The sequence below is a fragment of the Leishmania infantum genome, chromosome 36 (genome assembly GCF_000002875.2).
Source record: "Leishmania infantum JPCM5 genome chromosome 36".
Classification (NCBI taxonomy): Eukaryota; Euglenozoa; class Kinetoplastea; order Trypanosomatida; family Trypanosomatidae; genus Leishmania; species Leishmania infantum.
In genome coordinates this window covers 948,372-964,863 of record NC_009420.2, presented here as the reverse complement: position 1 = coordinate 964,863, position 16,492 = coordinate 948,372, and the positions used below count along the sequence as shown (strand labels likewise).

Genomic DNA, 16,492 nt, shown 5'->3' with positions numbered 1-16,492 from the left:
GTTGCCTGAAAAAAAAAAGTAGCAGAAAGGTGATGAACATGAGCACACATGAGGAGCACGACGAAAAAGTTCGCGCCTCTTCTTCTTGCTCTTCTTATCCACGAGGGAAGACTAGAAGCGCGTCCGAAGGCAAGTCCTTTGAAGTCCGAACCGCGTCGGCGCACACGGGGAACCCGGAGGCGCGAGAGAGAGACAAAAGAAGAGCTGCAACGGTACCACGACTTATCTTTCCCTTCGTAGTGGGGCCAGACTCCAGTTTCCGCCCTTTCGCATGGCGGGGGGTGGAACAACGATAAATCCACAACTCCACACCCACACCCAGGTGCGCCCTCTTCCCGACAAGGATGTGCGGCCTGGCAGTGGGTCTTGACAGAGCTCTCTCTCTCTCACGTGATCCTCTCCTCCTCGCTGTCCTACGCCAGCAGGTGAGTACGCCGGCGCCTGCAGAAACATTTGGATACTCACAAGTCCATCACACCGGATTCCGCTGGTCCCACGCCACTCCATTCCTCTCTCACGCGATAGGAAGTATGCCAGACGGAGACATTCTGTTTGCGAATGTGGTCTTCATGGCGCAGGGGAGGGCGCGTTTCCGTTGAGTTGCGATGAGCTTCTCATGTATGGTCAAGCCTCGCCACGGCCTCGCGTTTGCGGAGCTCGACAACGATTACGCCGGCCACCGATCGCACCCCGTGAGCGTCGTAGACTTGAGGGAAAAGCGGACGCTCTGCGCACATGGAGATGCTGACTGCGGATGACGCGATCGTCATGCCGCTGAGGGAGGGGGCGCAGGTGCCGGCGGCGTGCATTCATCGCTTCAAGGGCCCCGCACACGGCGCCCCTGTCCATCCACCGCGTGACCGTGTCGTGTTGTGCCAAGCACACCTATGCTCGGAACATCCCTGGCGCTCTGCGGAGGCTGGGCCCGCCAGCCGCTGGGACGAGATACCGCGGCCGAAGCCCCGGAGTGGCCTGCACATTGCGTCTGACGAGAACCTAGTCGATTGACCGAGTCGCGATCCCATATACGAGACTGGAAGGGGCACAGCTGGTGACACGGAGAAGTGAGGCAGGCAGCTGGGACGGACAGGAGGCGCCGCACTCTCGTATGTAGAGGCGGCACATACACGCATCTGCGCCTGCCGGTATGACCCTCGGTGTAAGGCCCTTTCCCTTCTTTCATTTCTTTCCTCTCTCACGTTGGCAAAAGAAGGGAAGTACGCATCTGTGTATGCATCGGCGTGCGTGAGGTAACTTTGGACTTCTGCAATCAAAACTGGTCGTTCCTTGCTTGATTGCACATCCTCTGGTTTTGATGAGCTGTGCTCAGGCTTTCATTATTCTGCGCCATCGCGAGATCGCTTCGTGCGCTCCCTCGTTGCTGAAGCGTACTGAGAAGGGATCGGCGAGAGAAGGCAGGCACAGCGGGAGATACACAGACACACACAGACAGACGGGCAGGCGCGCTCCCGCCTGATGGGGGATGCGCCTTTATGACCTTCTTCATAAAAAGGCAAGCAATGTCGCCGAAGTGGTGAAAACCGGCGCTCTCCTCCGTCAGCACTCCTTCGATAATGCCCTCGACCCCGGCGGCACCAATGACTACCGGGACGTTCTCAAACACAGCCTTCTCGCCGTGCTCTCCGTCCAGCAGCAGGGGGCACGGTAGTAAGCGCGGCAGTGGGCCCAGAAACATGCTGCCTACCTTGACATTCGACCACGCCGCGATGCAGCTGCCAACGCTCTCGCTAAGCATGGCGACAGATTACATAAACACCGGCGATACGCTGCCCTTCAACTCCCGGGCCAGGAGCGGGTTCTGTCTAGCTGAGTTGAGGTAGATGCCGGCGCAGATGAAGCGCCTCAGCTGGACGCCCAGTGCCTTCTGCAAGGAAGCGGCTACCACATTCGCCGGGCTTGAGATGCAGATAAGCACGCTCATGAAGGTTTACCAGAGGCGCTCCTTGGACTTTGCCACAACGTAAGCCACCACTTCCGTTGTGTGTAACATCGTCTCGAGGCGCATCTAGTTCGGCTGTGGCAGCGGTCCGGCGGACAGCACGATCACATCGCGATCAGCGAGATCGGTTGTTACGGCAAGCGACAAGAACGAGGGGGCGAGGCATGCAGGTGACGGTGTCCTGGATCACATCCACATATTAGATCTCATCTGCGATGCTTTGAATGACGAGGGAGTACCTGAGATGGGAGTTGGCGTAGTCCTTACTGATGACGCCAACGCTGCGCAGCTGTGCAGGTGAAACCGTGAAGGCGAAGTCAGTGTGCACGAGGGATAGGGGACGGAAAGGAAAGAACGAAAAAAAATGTGCTGTGGTGTTCGTGCGAGGATGACGAGAGCAAGAGAAACGTACAGTTCTGGGGTGGGGTTACGTGTAACACAGAAAGGCAACCACATAGGGGCGAAACGGTGGCGAGTGCAGGTGGGAAAGGAGAAGAGGAAAAGCGACGTTGAGTCCAAGGATGGGTGAGGGTGTGAAGAAGGTAAGACGAAACAAACAAACAAAACGACTCGGAGCATCGCAGCGCAGGCTGGGGCGTTGCAGCCGGGCGGAAAGCCGTACGACTGTGATGCCTTCAACTTTCGAAGAGGGAAGATGCACACGAGCTTGGGTGGCGGCATGCGCACGCAGAAAGAGAGAGACACAACGCAGGGAACGGGAAAGTCCTTTTCCGTAGGCACGCGGCTGAAAACAGGAAGGGCAACTTTCGACTTCCTCTCTCTCCTTTCCAAGAAGGAAGAGTCGAGAATCTGCGCTAGCCGCGCAACACCCTCCCTTGTGAAGGTTGTTCCATACATCTGTTTCTAACGGCGCTGGGGTTCGCCAAAGGTGCAAATCACATTGTGTACATCGACCAACGGGAGAAACGTCATGAGGCGATTGGCGAACAAGACGACTGTGCGCGTCTGTAAAAAGGCAGACGCAGACGAGCAGCGATGAGGGTGGCGGCAGCGAGGAGGCGGGAGTGGATGGGTGGGGAAGACACGGCGGTTTGACGAGAGAGAGAGACTGCAGAGCAGTTCTCTCTCTCCCCCGCCCCTCTTTTCCTCCAACACACGTGCCATCATCGTCAGAAGCCTTGCGCGCAGCGGATGCGACCGCGGCGGAGGCCAGAAAAACAAACGAACGGCGCAGCCCTTCCCCCTTCTCCTGCCACACCTACCCATGCACTCTTGCATGGCATCGCACAAGAGAGCTGAGGAGGGGCCACAGGCGAAGCGCAAGCTCGCGCGGTTCACACATTGCCCCTCGCGGTTTTTCAGTTCCACATACCTCAATACCGGAACTCTTCTTTATATGTTCATGCCTGTGGCGGCGCCGGACTTAAGCGGCGCCCCCAACTTGGAAAAGTACTTACCGCACAGGCCTTGGTACTGGTTGCCGTACTGCTTCCCCTCAAACGTTTTTACCTTCCAGTGATGTATCTTGCGGCACTCCTCGCTGACGCCACATCCGTAAGCGGAGCTCGTCTTCTTGTACATGGGGTTCATCATGAGCCTTGTCTGCATCCATGTCGTGCCGCGCGAAACCGCTGTGGCATGCTCGCAGACAAACTGCCGTAGGCCAGCAGGCAAGGATTCTAGGTCTACACGGGTGGAGATGATACCTTCGACGCCGCAGTACTTGCCCTCCGAGTACTCCCACGTGAAGTCGTACCATCGCTGAATCGACAAGCGAGGCGCCACATAGTCTATCGCCATCCCGGACAGCTCCTCCGGGTATGCAAAGTAGCCCTGCAGCTCGTCTGGCAGGTCACCGCGGGTAAAGATGGGGCGGACCACGTCTTTGATCCCGCGGAGCACAAAGAGGTCATCGTGAGCGGCGCCACCGCTGCTGGAGGATTGCTGAGCGGAAGCCGGAGACGCATCCATCTGCCTACGCTCTACCCAAACCAACGTCATGAGCGTCACCGCGTAAAACCCGGTCGGCGCCTGCGTTACCGGAAAGGCGGGACGCACACCTGTCGGCAGCAACACGTCGCCGAGCCTCCATAACCCCATGATCGTCTTCTCCGTGAAGGCTGCGACGTCACCAACGTGCTCGTCGTATGCCTCGTCGGCGAGCTTTTCGTGGTATGCCAGAAATTCATCGAAGGTGATGCTGCCTTCGTGGTCGGCAGCACAGACGCCGAAATGGTAGTCCAACGTGTCGCGTGCGGCGGATGGCGCCATGCTGCCCTCCTTTACGCGCGGGTGTGCATGCGCGAAGTACCGCTTCTTGACTTCGCTTAGGGCAACCATACCGGTGTTGTTGGGGTCCATGGACTGAAAGGCCACAGCCACCAGGTGATGCTCACTCTCGCTCAGCATGGCTCTCACGCGCGGGGGCAGGCTTGCGCGCGTGCGTGTGCGTGCTGATGCGCGAATAGACTTGACAGAGAGAGAGATCGAACGCGGCGCGCGTTGCTTGCGTAGCGGGGGTACCTCAAGTTGGACGCGTACTCACGCCCCAAAGGCAAAGAAACGCATCAGAGACCACATCATCGAGGACGGAAAACAAAAGGAGACAGAAAGAAGCACACGGGAGAGATGAGGCTCAAAATGAGATACATGAAAGGAGAGTGACCCCATGGGCGGGCATCGAGGATTGCACCTTCAGCGCAACTCTCCCGTGCGCAAGAGGCGGGCGGGGAAGGATGAGAGAGGGAGGTCCGTAGCAGCCGCCTCTGCTGCCTCATGAAGTTGCTTCTTTTTACCGCTTGTTTGATACGTCCCTCCGGGCAGCGCACTGCGAGGTGCGGCAGGGCGGGGTGGGCGTAGTAGCTCATTAGGGAGGGAGAGACAAGGGCGAGGGGAGGCTCTACAGCCATCCGACGCGCACATAAGCGGACAAAACTTCCTCGACTTCTTTCCACTACCCCCTCTTCCGACCGAGCTTCTCCCGCACTCATAAGCTCGCATGCGTGTTGACGGTCAACAAGGCGCGCCTCTCTACATGCGCTTCCGAATGCAGCCGCTCTCAGCCCTCTGTGGTGCTTCTTGTTTTTGCAGTCTTCAGCTGCGAAGGTTTTGTTTTGTTTTCTGATCACGACGCAAGCACACAAGCATACACACACACACGTGTGCGCGTACATACCTATGTATGAGCTGCTTTTTGTTTTGGCGTGCATGCACAGTTGTATGCGTATGCATCTGAAATCGTTTGCTTCTTTACCGCATCTCAGAACGTTCTTACGCAATACTACAAGCATCTTTTTCGACTATGGTGCATGAATGTGTAAGTTGCTCGTACGTTAGGGTATGGGCAGGGGGGGCGAATCGGTGAGTGGCCAATCCTTCTCCGTACCGGGCCCGCCAGCGTATGCCCGCCTCTCCGTGTGCAGCCACACATAATATGCGCCCACAGACGCACACGCACATGGTGCTTCGCCTTCTCTCTGCCGACATGCAAGGAGGCGTTTGCTGGAGAGGGCAGAAGTGAGGAAGAGGTACACCGAAAGTGCCACACACCAACACACAAGGTCAAAGAAAATAACCAGGACAATATGGAACAGACAGAAGCGAAAAGCAACACAGGAACAGAAGGGTGGGGGTCACCGACCCTGACGCTTTCATTCTTTTTTCATTGGTGATTGTATTTTCTCGGTGCACCATCTTCGTCTATGTCTGTGCAAGTATTTGTGTAAAGACTATGCGCTCGGGCCTTCGCTGTGCATCTACGCTGCCAACGGCGTGAGGTCGAGAGGGCGGCGATGATAGTGATGTTGCCCTTCATGCGGCTCATGCGTCTGTACACGCAGATACACACACACACACACAAGCACAGACAGCATAACAATCGGAACGTAACAATCAAGTAACTAGAGCAGAGGGGGGGGGAAGAGGCGGAGAAAAGAAACGCCCAACAAAACGCACAAAGCCAAAACGAAAAACAGGAGGCTGAGCATACACACACACGCGCACATCTACACGTACCCCGTTTTTGCCCTCTCTACGCTTTATCGCTTTTGGTTGTTGTTGCGTGCCATCCCTCCCTTCTCGCACAGATGTCTTGTTTTCTTTTTTTGGTTATCGTCGTTGGACGTGAATGGCCCAACATGTGTATGTCTATCGAATGCTGTGCTGAACTGAAGAACCACCACCTCCGGCTGGGGCGTCGTCTTACACGCTGGAAAACACTAACCGATAAAAGAAACTGGTACCCGACATGGCTATACAGGCAATGCAAGAGACAACGAAAACACACCCAGACAAACAGAGGTGCGCACGTTGACAGAGGCAAATAGGCAGACAGGCACGCAGTTTCCGGGACTCCTGGACACACCCCCAGGCAAGACCACCTTACCGGCACACTGAGCGGACTCCTTGCCGGCCTCTGCTTAATCTTTTTGGCCTTCCTCGCACGTGTACGTTCGTATGAGTGGTCAAGGGAACTTCCGTTTACGAAAGTTGTACTATTCGTTATTATCCTTTCCGCGCACACGCGCAGGAGAGTGCCTGGGGAGGAGTGGAGACACGCGCCAACTAACGAACTCTTGCAAAGCAAGAAAAAAGTCCAGGGCTCTTGAAACAAAAACAGCTGCGTGGGCAACATACCACGGAAAAACAAAACACTTCAGCAGAAGCGTGCGTACCTGCGCCCTGTGCATACATGGCCAAGGAAACGCAGCCAGTGGAAGACGACACATCTGGCGGGCAGGCATGGCGGAGGTAAAGGCAGCAGCCAGCGCGTTCGTCGTCCTTCTGCGACCTCGACACCTAAGCCTGCTTGGACGGCTTGCGAGCGCGGATGTAGAAGGACGGCGTGAAGATGCCGAGCTGACCGCCCACCACCAGGCTTTCCGCAGCCTCCTCCAAAATCTCCGTCGCCTTGTACGTGCCCTTCGGAGCTAGGCGCACGAACTCCAGCACGCGACACATGACGTTCGTGAGGATGCGGCCAATCGGGGTAGAGCGCAGGCCCTGCAGGGACGAATAGTCGCCGACCAGCGGCTGGTACCACGGGATACTCTTGATGGGGCTGGACTCGAACTGACTGATGACGTCTATGGCCTCCTCCACCACGAAGCCGGCCTGCTTCATGTACTCGATCACCTGTTTGCACGTCTCCATCTCCGGCAGGCCGTCGCCCAGCTCGATGCGGTGCTTGATTGTGCGGTGGTACTCGTCATTGGGGTTGTACTTGTCGGTCATGCACCACTCGTACAGGACAAAGCAGGTGCCGGGCTTGATGACACGGAAGACCTCGCTATAGCACTTGACCTTGTCCTTTGCGTGGCAGGTGGCCTCGATGGCGTAGGCGCCGTCGAAGGTGTTGTCGGCTAAGCTCATGTTGCAGAAGTCGGTCTTGACGTAGTCGATCTTGGAGCTCATACCGGCGAGCGCGTCATGACGGCGAGCGCGGCTGATCTGGTAATCGTTGTTGTTGACGCCGATGACGTTGCAGCGCGTGAGGCGAACCATGTTGCGCGCCGGACCGCCGACGCCGCAGCCCACGTCGACGATGTGGTCGCCCTCCATGAAGCCGCCGCGAGCGGCCAGGAAGTACTCGTGGCGCGCGAGGGACTCGAAGAAGGTCTCGCCGGCGTAGCGCGGCGCGAAATGGAAGTTCTGGCCCCAGCCGTACTCGTAGAAGTCCGTCACCAGGTCGTAGTACTCGTTGACCATCGTCGTGGTGGCGGCCTTGCGCTCCTCGAGGGTTGCCTTCTCGAAGCGGTCGCGGAAGCGGTCGGCGGCGGCGCTGACATCCCCGTTTGTCTCGTCCTTGTTGCGGCGACGAATCAGGTTCGTCGGCGCGGTCTCACGGCCACCGGCGGACATGCTGTTCCGGCGTGTAGGTGTGAGGCTGTGGGGTTGACGAACGAAATGACCTTGTAGATGGCTGTGTGTGGAGCAGCGACGGCAGGTGAGTGTAGGAGGTGAGCAGAAGCCGACGCTGTTGTTGAGGGAAGTGAGAGCGCGTCAGAGGGATGGAATGGGGGAGGGACAGAAGTGAGCGGCCCCAGCCCCCTAAGGAAGAGGGAGATGAGATAGAGAGGGGGGAGTTGCCAGGGAGAAATACAGAACAAAAAAAAAGAAGACGCACAAACGAAAACGACCGGAGAGAGCGGCCGTAGGAAAGAGTCGCAGAGAGTCCTTTTTGAGGAAGCGAAAAGAGGGCAAACTGGGGCGAATGAGGAGGGGGAGCAACACGAGGGAGAGAGAGCGGAGGCGCGCGCGCTAACAGAAACGGAGCGAGGGAGAACGTTGTAACTGCAAGATTAAGGTGATACTGTTGAGATGTGTACGCGGCACGATGCTTAGGTGAGGGTGGAGGGAGGGGTGGGAGGAAGGGCTGGAAAACAGAAGCAAAGACGTGGGAAAGAGACTCGCACGCATGCATATTTGCATATGTGGTGATGTCGGTTGTGGGGGAGATGTGGCACGGCAGCAAGGTGCGGCGTACAGAAATAGAATGTTTACAGGCACGGTGAGAGAAAGGGCAGGGGAAGGGGCAGGGAGAAGAGAGGAGAGGGTGATGGCAAATTGAGGGCGTGCGTGGGAGGGGCGGATAAGAGGGGAAGGCCTTGCTTGTCAACCGTACGCACGGGAGCGAGGCTTGCGACAGCAAAGCGGTGAGAGTCACCCGATTCGGCATTGAGTCAAGCGCAGCGCTCCTCTCTCCCTGTAGTAGCCCACGAAAAACCGGGGAGGAGTTTCAGGACATCTGGGCAGACTTCCAACTCAACAGGGGGCCCCGTTCTGTGAGAGCTTTCCTGTGTTGTGTGACCCAAATAATAGCTTCTTTCTTGTCATCAGGCCAAGTTTTTCCCTTGTCTGCGATCTCCTTTGATGTGGACGAGATGGCAGACGACAAAACAACATATACAGAGAGAAACACACACACACACACAGGGGCAGGTGCTCGCAGAGGCTGCGAGGGCATGGACGCGCGCAACCGCATGAACAACAGAGAGATGTGTCAACAGGCGTTTTTTTTTTTTGGCATTCCCTTTCGCTTATCGGAAAGAGAGAAAGAGAACATACAAGAAGTCAAACATATCCGAAAAGCGATGTATGGAAGGGAGAGAGGTCAGGTGGTAGAGGAGGAGGGGGCATGCCCTTCCCCCCACACTTCTCTCCCTTCCACCCTCCCTCCTTCTCTCGAAAAAAAAAAGGAAAGAGAGGAAGAGAGAGAGGGTCAGTCACATGAAAGACACAAAACAAATCAAACGGAGGAAGGGAAGAATGGGTCGAAGGGGGAGAGAGCGAGGCGGCAGTGAGGGCAAACAAAAGGGAGAGGAGAGAGACAGACACACGTGAGCCGGCCGTGCTCTGTCGCATCAACTGACTACGAAGCCACACATGTCTCGCACCACTCTCTCTCACCCATGCCTTTATCTCTACTTCGGTTCCAAGCCTCTCCTCCACGGTCCAGAGAATCCATCGCTGTCGCCCTCTTTTTATGCTCTCTGCGAGAGGGAGGTATAAGAGAAAGGGTGCTATGCAGAGAGACAGAAATAGAGAGAGAGAGCGCTGTTATCGAGGAGGAGGGAGGAAAGGGAGGGAAGATGCAACTCTAATGGCAAACCTGTCCGGCAAACAGAGTGGCTCCAAGGGTGCTCGAAGCGTTTACCACTTGTGGCATCGAGCAGTGGTGGGCTCCCCTCAGCATTACCACTCCGCCGACCCAGCTCATTCTTCCCCTTCACCAACATATGGATAGCGTTGTTCCATTTTCTCTCTTCAGGCAAACACACACACAGAACGTCCGCAAAATGCGCGAGAGTACAACGAACAACAGCAGGCACAACGACTAGGGGCTAGGGAAGGGGGAACACCTCGGAACTCGACGAGCAAAAAACAGAGAGAGAGAGACAGGAATACTCAGTGAGGGCGCAGTCGCATGACGCATGTACCGAAGTGCAATATATCTTTGTTTTTTTTTTCTCCACGGCACGCTGAACCACGAGCAGCTCAACAGTTATACGCATACACAGATGCAGCTCACCTACCTCTTTTGCACTGCGGCGACCTCCACGAACCGGGCCAACCAACACTGCTTGGAGTCGTTCAGTCCCCTGCAGTTCCAGTGCATGCAGCGCAGGCTAGGCACAGGATTAAGCCCGACATCACCGCAACGAAGCACACGGAGAAAAAAAAGCAGCAGACGGATGCGCATATTTGCCGGAGCGTCGGCACAGCTCGGAGTGAGCTGGTCCAATCCTCATCATGGCCGCAAGTCTCTTTGGCACAGCGCCAGCCCAGACTTGTCTGCCGGCACCAGGAGTCCGCAGCCGTACCCGAGGGCAGGCGGTGCAGGCTCGTGGCGGTCCTACAGTGTGGGCACTCTACCCCGATACCACGGTCGGGTGGCTGGCATCATCAGCTGCGTGGGCAACATACCACGGAAAAACAAAACACTTCAGCAGAAGCGTGCGTACCTGCGCCCTGTGCATACATGGCCAAGGAAACGCAGCCAGTGGAAGACGACACATCTGGCGGGCAGGCATGGCGGAGGTAAAGGCAGCAGCCAGCGCGTTCGTCGTCCTTCTGCGACCTCGACACCTAAGCCTGCTTGGACGGCTTGCGAGCGCGGATGTAGAAGGACGGCGTGAAGATGCCGAGCTGACCGCCCACCACCAGGCTTTCCGCAGCCTCCTCCAAAACCTCCGTCGCCTTGTACGTGCCCTTCGGAGCTAGGCGCGCGAACTCCAGCACGCGACACATGACGTTCGTGAGGATGCGGCCAATCGGGGTAGAGCGCAGGCCCTGCAGGGACGAATAGTCGCCGACCAGCGGCTGGTACCACGGGATACTCTTGATGGGGCTGGACTCGAACTGACTGATGACGTCTATGGCCTCCTCCACCACGAAGCCGGCCTGCTTCATGTACTCGATCACCTGTTTGCACGTCTCCATCTCCGGCAGGCCGTCGCCCAGCTCGATGCGGTGCTTGATTGTGCGGTGGTACTCGTCATTGGGGTTGTACTTGTCGGTCATGCACCACTCGTACAGGACAAAGCAGGTGCCGGGCTTGATGACACGGAAGACCTCGCTATAGCACTTGACCTTGTCCTTTGCGTGGCAGGTGGCCTCGATGGCGTAGGCGCCGTCGAAGGTGTTGTCGGCTAAGCTCATGTTGCAGAAGTCGGTCTTGACGTAGTCGATCTTGGAGCTCATACCGGCGAGCGCGTCATGACGGCGAGCGCGGCTGATCTGGTAATCGTTGTTGTTGACGCCGATGACGTTGCAGCGCGTGAGGCGAACCATGTTGCGCGCCGGACCGCCGACGCCGCAGCCCACGTCGACGATGTGGTCGCCCTCCATGAAGCCGCCGCGAGCGGCCAGGAAGTACTCGTGGCGCGCGAGGGACTCGAAGAAGGTCTCGCCGGCGTAGCGCGGCGCGAAATGGAAGTTCTGGCCCCAGCCGTACTCGTAGAAGTCCGTCACCAGGTCGTAGTACTCGTTGACCATCGTCGTGGTGGCGGCCTTGCGCTCCTCGAGGGTTGCCTTCTCGAAGCGGTCGCGGAAGCGGTCGGCGGCGGCGCTGACATCCCCGTTTGTCTCGTCCTTGTTGCGGCGACGAATCAGGTTCGTCGGCGCGGTCTCACGGCCACCGGCGGACATGCTGTTCCGGCGTGTAGGTGTGGGGGTAAGTAGGGAAAAAACAAGCGAAGAGGTAGTGTACAGAGCTGAGCGAGAACCTAGAGATCTTCAGAGGACCGCGGAGGTTGCCACCAACTTTGCGTATGGACGGAGGAGGCTGAAGCGAAGGGTGGGGGTGGGGGTGGGGGTGGGGGGATGCAGTACACGGGAGCAAAGGTAATGACGGTGCGAAGAAGAGAACTTCAAAGCCGAACAAGAAAGTAAAACGCAGAAGGGGCATCGGCAGACAGACAAACCGACGAAAGAAGAGAGCCGGCGAATTCGAGAGTGCCCGTGCGAGCGTGTTTGGTGTGTGTGTGCCCGCAGGAGCGGATCGACATATCGATGATGTTGTCAGTAAGTACGCCGCAGCGCATCAGGACAACAGCAACCCGGCCATGGCAGCAGCACGTGAGCACACGCCGAAACGACACGAAGAGCATGCGACAGACAAAGCAGGGCAAAGGGAGAGGGTCAAGGAGGTGCTGTAGTGGCCGTGGTGACGGATGCGTACGCAAGCGGTGGTCGACGGGAGTATGTCTTTGATATGGAAGTGAAGCGGCGCTTCGTTGCAGCGAGCGGCTGGCTCACCCTTCCAGTTGGAGAGGAGGGAGGGGGTAGGTGATGGTGCAGGGGCGGAGCCCCTTCCAGTGCAACTCTACCGGACTACCACTTAGCTCAGGCTCGGTGAAACCACTGTCATCTGAATGCTGCACTGGGGCACTGCACCCCCGTCAAGTTGTTCCTACGAGGTACAATATATAGAGCGCATGTGTCTTTCATCACGGCAAGAGATGGATGCCGATCAAGCGATGTGGACTGCGGTGACCATGTCACCGAGCGTGTTGTGCTACACCAGTGAAAGAGTAAAGATTGGAAACGAACACGAAGAATGCTTCACCAGCGCATTCGTTTTTGTGAAGAAGGAAAGAGAGGATGCCCGTGTGCGTGTGCGTGTGTATGTGTGCCTCTCCAAGCAGCAGCAACGCTTCGCTAGATTCGCCTTGCTCTTTCTCGTCCCCAACCCTCAAACGCAGGCAAACAGAACACTGTGATTCTATGGGCACCACTCATACTCAAGGCCCATCGCACGCTCTCTACGACGGGGTGGAGAGAGGGGCGGGTGTGTGGGTGGGTCGGATGTTTGCAGTCGTCGGACGAGCCTTTCTGTCCTTTCCGCCAATAGACGTTTTTCTTCGTCCACTGCCCCTGCCATGCGGGCTGAATTTTCTATGGGCCAGGCTCGCCCTCCATCTTTGCGAAGAACTGATCGATGCTGGCGGCGGCCTTTTCGATGCCCTCCGCGGGCACCTCAAAGCATGTGTCAACGTGCAAGAAAGGCATACCACGAACATCTTGTGCCACCGCTGTCCAGATCACGCGCGGCGTTAGGGACTGCTGGGCATCACCTGCTTCCGCCGCGCTGGCGTTCCCAGAGCGGCCGCTGCTGGAATGGGAGTCCGTTGGCTCGACGGCCCGCTCAATCACTGTCGCGCGCACGACAGATGGTTTCTGGTCGAAGAAGGGCGGTATGACAGCGACAGTCCGGCCAATGTGGATGTCATCGTTGGAGAGGGCGACGAGGCCGGCGTGCTGCCGCGCCTCCTCACGTGAGATATCACGCCACCGCTCGACCACGTAGCCACCTTTCCAGTCACGGGCAGCGGTGGACGACATAGCGGGCGCAGACGTTGCTGCGGCCTGGACGCAGGGGCGACGGCCTGCAGGGGCAAGTGACGATTCAGCAGTGGGAGCAGTCGGGGACGGGGGCCGCAGACGCTTTCGCGTCTCTGTTTCCGCGCCTTCCACCGCGGTTGCAGTGGCTGCACTGTCGCTGCTGCTAACTACACCGCCGTTTCCGCCGGTGCTGTCGTCACTCAAGCGTTGCGGCTGCAGCTGCGGCAGTGGGGTGCTCAGATACAGGAAGGCACCGGGGTGCTTGGCGCGGGCTGGGCTCAGCAGGTCCCACCGCACACGTATGTCGTCTCGACGGTTGCCCTCCTTCCCCTTCACCCAGTGCTGCGCCACGGCCGGCCACTGCAGCACAAAGCGATCGTTCTGCTGTCGTATCTCTTCGTGGCAGTTGCGATAGTAGTCCGTCATGCCGCCACGCACCTTCATCATCTGAGGCACATCGAAGGCGATGCTGCGGAAGCGCAGCGTGTGGAGGCCACGTGCGATGAGCTGAAGAGTGAAGTCGTAATCTTCGCGCACGGCGAAGCGGTACCAGAGCATGCTGTGATCGAGGTAGCCGACCAGCGCGTCCTCGGCGCGCCTCACGTGCGGCACCCCAGGGGGGAAGTAGCGCATCTGCGGCGGGTTGTGCAGCAGCGCGTAGTTGAAGAGACAGGCAATGTTATTGTAGGAGTTGACCGACAGCGTGTCCGGAGCCGTGTCGAGGGCGAAGCGGTTGTACTCGAGCGAGAAGCAGGCGGTTGTGTAGTAGAGGTTGTAGTTCTGCAGGGTCGGAAGCCGGCCTTTCCCTCCAGAGATGAAATTGTTCTGTAGGGCATCCTCCTTGCACGTGAACACGAAATTTTGCTGTTGCTGCGGGTGTGACAAGACATATGGCGATGCGGCAGCGCTGCCGCTGCTGTGGGTCGGCGGTGTCTGAAAGCACGAAGGCGGAACTGACGGCGGTGGTGGCGAGGCCACGTCGGCGTTGTGCCGCAGTTGCCGCAGCCGCATGTCCACCTCTCTCATCATCGCCCGCGTACTAATGCGCTCGTTTTTGGTGCTGGAGCCGTGCGACTGGTAAAAGCCGTAGATGTCGTCATCCAGGACCCAGTAGAAGCCGAAGAGGCCGTGCAGAAGGCGAGGCGTGCCGCGAGTCGCGGCCGCAGCGGAGGACGGCTTTGACGAGCGTGGCGCAGACGACGACGAGAACGCTGGCGCCAAAATTTGTCCGGTTGGGGCGCTCAACGCTCCCACCGACGCCGACACGACGCCATCTCTGGTACCCGCGGCGCTGCCAGTGCTTGTCGTTACCACGTTCGTGGTGGTGCTCGCCCGCCGTGCGTCCAGATAGGACTCGGTCTCTGACTTCCACTCAAGGGCACTGTAGACGTCTGGCTCCAGCGCGGCCATCCGCAGCGCCGCCGATGTCAGCGTGTTGTGCTCTCCTGTGCCACACAGGCGCAGCTCCTCCACGTTCCCTGACCGATCTACGCCGCAGGCCACCATCAGCCTTGGCACGAGAACCTGTAGGATGTAGTTGCGCACATAGGAGACCCCACGATTGGTCTCCGGCAGCACTTCGATCACGAAGAGCGCGCGGACCTCGTCCACGTTGCGCAGCACAAAGGCCGCGGAGGGGCGCCGCGCACTCCCGCTGGCTGCTGATGGCGCTGTTGGACTGATCGACACAGGCGGTGAGACATTCGACTCAACAGCGCCGTGGTGGTCGCCGGCTGCAGCAGACGCTGACGGCTCGAAAACATAGCCATGATGAAACGCAGCTGAAAGCCGCAGCGCCAACGCGCGCAAGGCATCCTCCGATAGGCCGGGTGTGGTGGGCGACGACGGCGAACCAGCGACGTCAGTGCTGCCGCAGCAGCAGGCGCACGGGAACGCCCAGAGGTCTGCCGGAGTAGTGCTGGACGACACGACGACCTCTGCCCCCGTCTTGGTTGCCCCTTCAATGCCATCGTCCACGTTCGCGGCAAAAGTCATACCGGCGAAGCCGAAGTATTGTCCAACGAGGCGGTCCAGCATAGCTCTGTACGCATCGGCCTCCTCACGCTCGACGACAAGCACAAACGGGACGAGATCGCGGACGAGCACCGCCATGGTGCTGCGGTCCAGGTCTGAGCGACCTTTGGAGGGGATGAAGATGGGGCAGTGCGGGTATGCACCGTGGTCAAATTTGATGGGCGTCTCGGGACTCTGCGGAGAGTGCGACGGCTGCGCGGCATGCTGATAACGATGACGGCCGCCCTGACCACCGCTGCTGTTCGTCGAGGGTGTGCTTTCAAAGGAGTCGGCTTCGTCCACGTCAATGATCGCCCATGGCGCCTCGCCGGCGTTCACTTCCGGTGCCGGTGCGGGAGCTGCAGAGGACGGCGAGGCTGCTGTTTTGATGTTGAGGGAGAACATCGCACTACAAGACAAACGAGCGAAAGAAAAATGCGCGCCCTTCCTTGGGATATTCAACCGGAGAACTGCTTGCTAGGGAGAGCAGCCGCACCTGCTTGCCCCGTGTAAATGTGCGTGAGTGTATATGCCGTGCCTCGATTTTGTGCACTGTCTATCGACTACGGGCGGCGCCGAGCTGTTCCTGTTTTTGCTTGAACGCTTTGCCGTGGTCGTTTGAAGCCACTCGCTTGGGATCCGCCCCGCCTTTTGCTCGATCGCGTGAGGGCACTGTGCACGCAGCGCGATACGACCAGAGCAGCAACAACAAGGAAGGGGGTCTATGGCGGCTCGTGAAGCCCTGCGTGTGCGTGGCCGCGCCTGTGTGCGGTGAGTTACGAGCACCTCACCGTGCTCACTTCCTTTGAGTTCTCTACGGGGTACAACTTGAAGATCAGGAGAGGCGGCGGGTGACCTGGTGGGAAGCAGCGCGGCAAGAGACAATTCAACTCAGACAGCACCGTCCTCAACGATCGGGGGCGAGGCGAGCGTGTGCAGTTGGGCAGAGACAAGGACGCTGCTTCCGGCCGCCTTGCTCTTCTTGACGCGTGAACTTTCCGTCCCGAGCACTGAGTCGCACAGACCGGTGGAAAGAGAAGCAGGCGCACATCCCAAGAGGTGAAGGACAGAAGAAACGAAAAAAACAGCAGAGACAGGTGAAGGAGAGGTGCAGAAGAGAGTGGAGGCCATGTGAGCGAGGCACAGGACACATCTCCGACAAGTGTGACATATATATATATATATGTCTTGGTGACGTGCAAACCCACCGTATGG

At 58.2% G+C, this 16,492-nt stretch overlaps 4 protein-coding genes across 4 annotated transcripts; all 4 read right to left on the bottom strand.

Moving 5' to 3' along the window:
• Window positions 1–3,313: 3,313 nt before the first annotated feature.
• Window positions 3,314–4,330, bottom strand: LINJ_36_2530 (conserved hypothetical protein; the record flags this gene model as incomplete). Its single annotated transcript, XM_001469796.1, has 1 exon — window positions 3,314–4,330. The coding sequence occupies one exon, from the start codon at window positions 4,328–4,330 to the stop codon at window positions 3,314–3,316; it is 1,017 nt and encodes a 338-aa protein (XP_001469833.1).
• A 2,388-nt stretch (window positions 4,331–6,718) lies between these two features.
• LINJ_36_2520 (putative sterol 24-c-methyltransferase) lies at window positions 6,719–7,780 on the bottom strand (the record flags this gene model as incomplete). Its single annotated transcript, XM_001469795.1, has 1 exon — window positions 6,719–7,780. The coding sequence occupies one exon, from the start codon at window positions 7,778–7,780 to the stop codon at window positions 6,719–6,721; it is 1,062 nt and encodes a 353-aa protein (XP_001469832.1).
• A 2,727-nt stretch (window positions 7,781–10,507) lies between these two features.
• LINJ_36_2510 (putative sterol 24-c-methyltransferase) lies at window positions 10,508–11,569 on the bottom strand (the record flags this gene model as incomplete). Its single annotated transcript, XM_001469794.1, has 1 exon — window positions 10,508–11,569. The coding sequence occupies one exon, from the start codon at window positions 11,567–11,569 to the stop codon at window positions 10,508–10,510; it is 1,062 nt and encodes a 353-aa protein (XP_001469831.1).
• Window positions 11,570–12,817: 1,248 nt separating this feature from the next.
• Window positions 12,818–15,682, bottom strand: LINJ_36_2500 (conserved hypothetical protein; the record flags this gene model as incomplete). The annotated part of the gene is made up of 1 exon (XM_001469793.1): window positions 12,818–15,682. The coding sequence occupies one exon, from the start codon at window positions 15,680–15,682 to the stop codon at window positions 12,818–12,820; it is 2,865 nt and encodes a 954-aa protein (XP_001469830.1).
• Window positions 15,683–16,492: the final 810 nt, after the last annotated feature.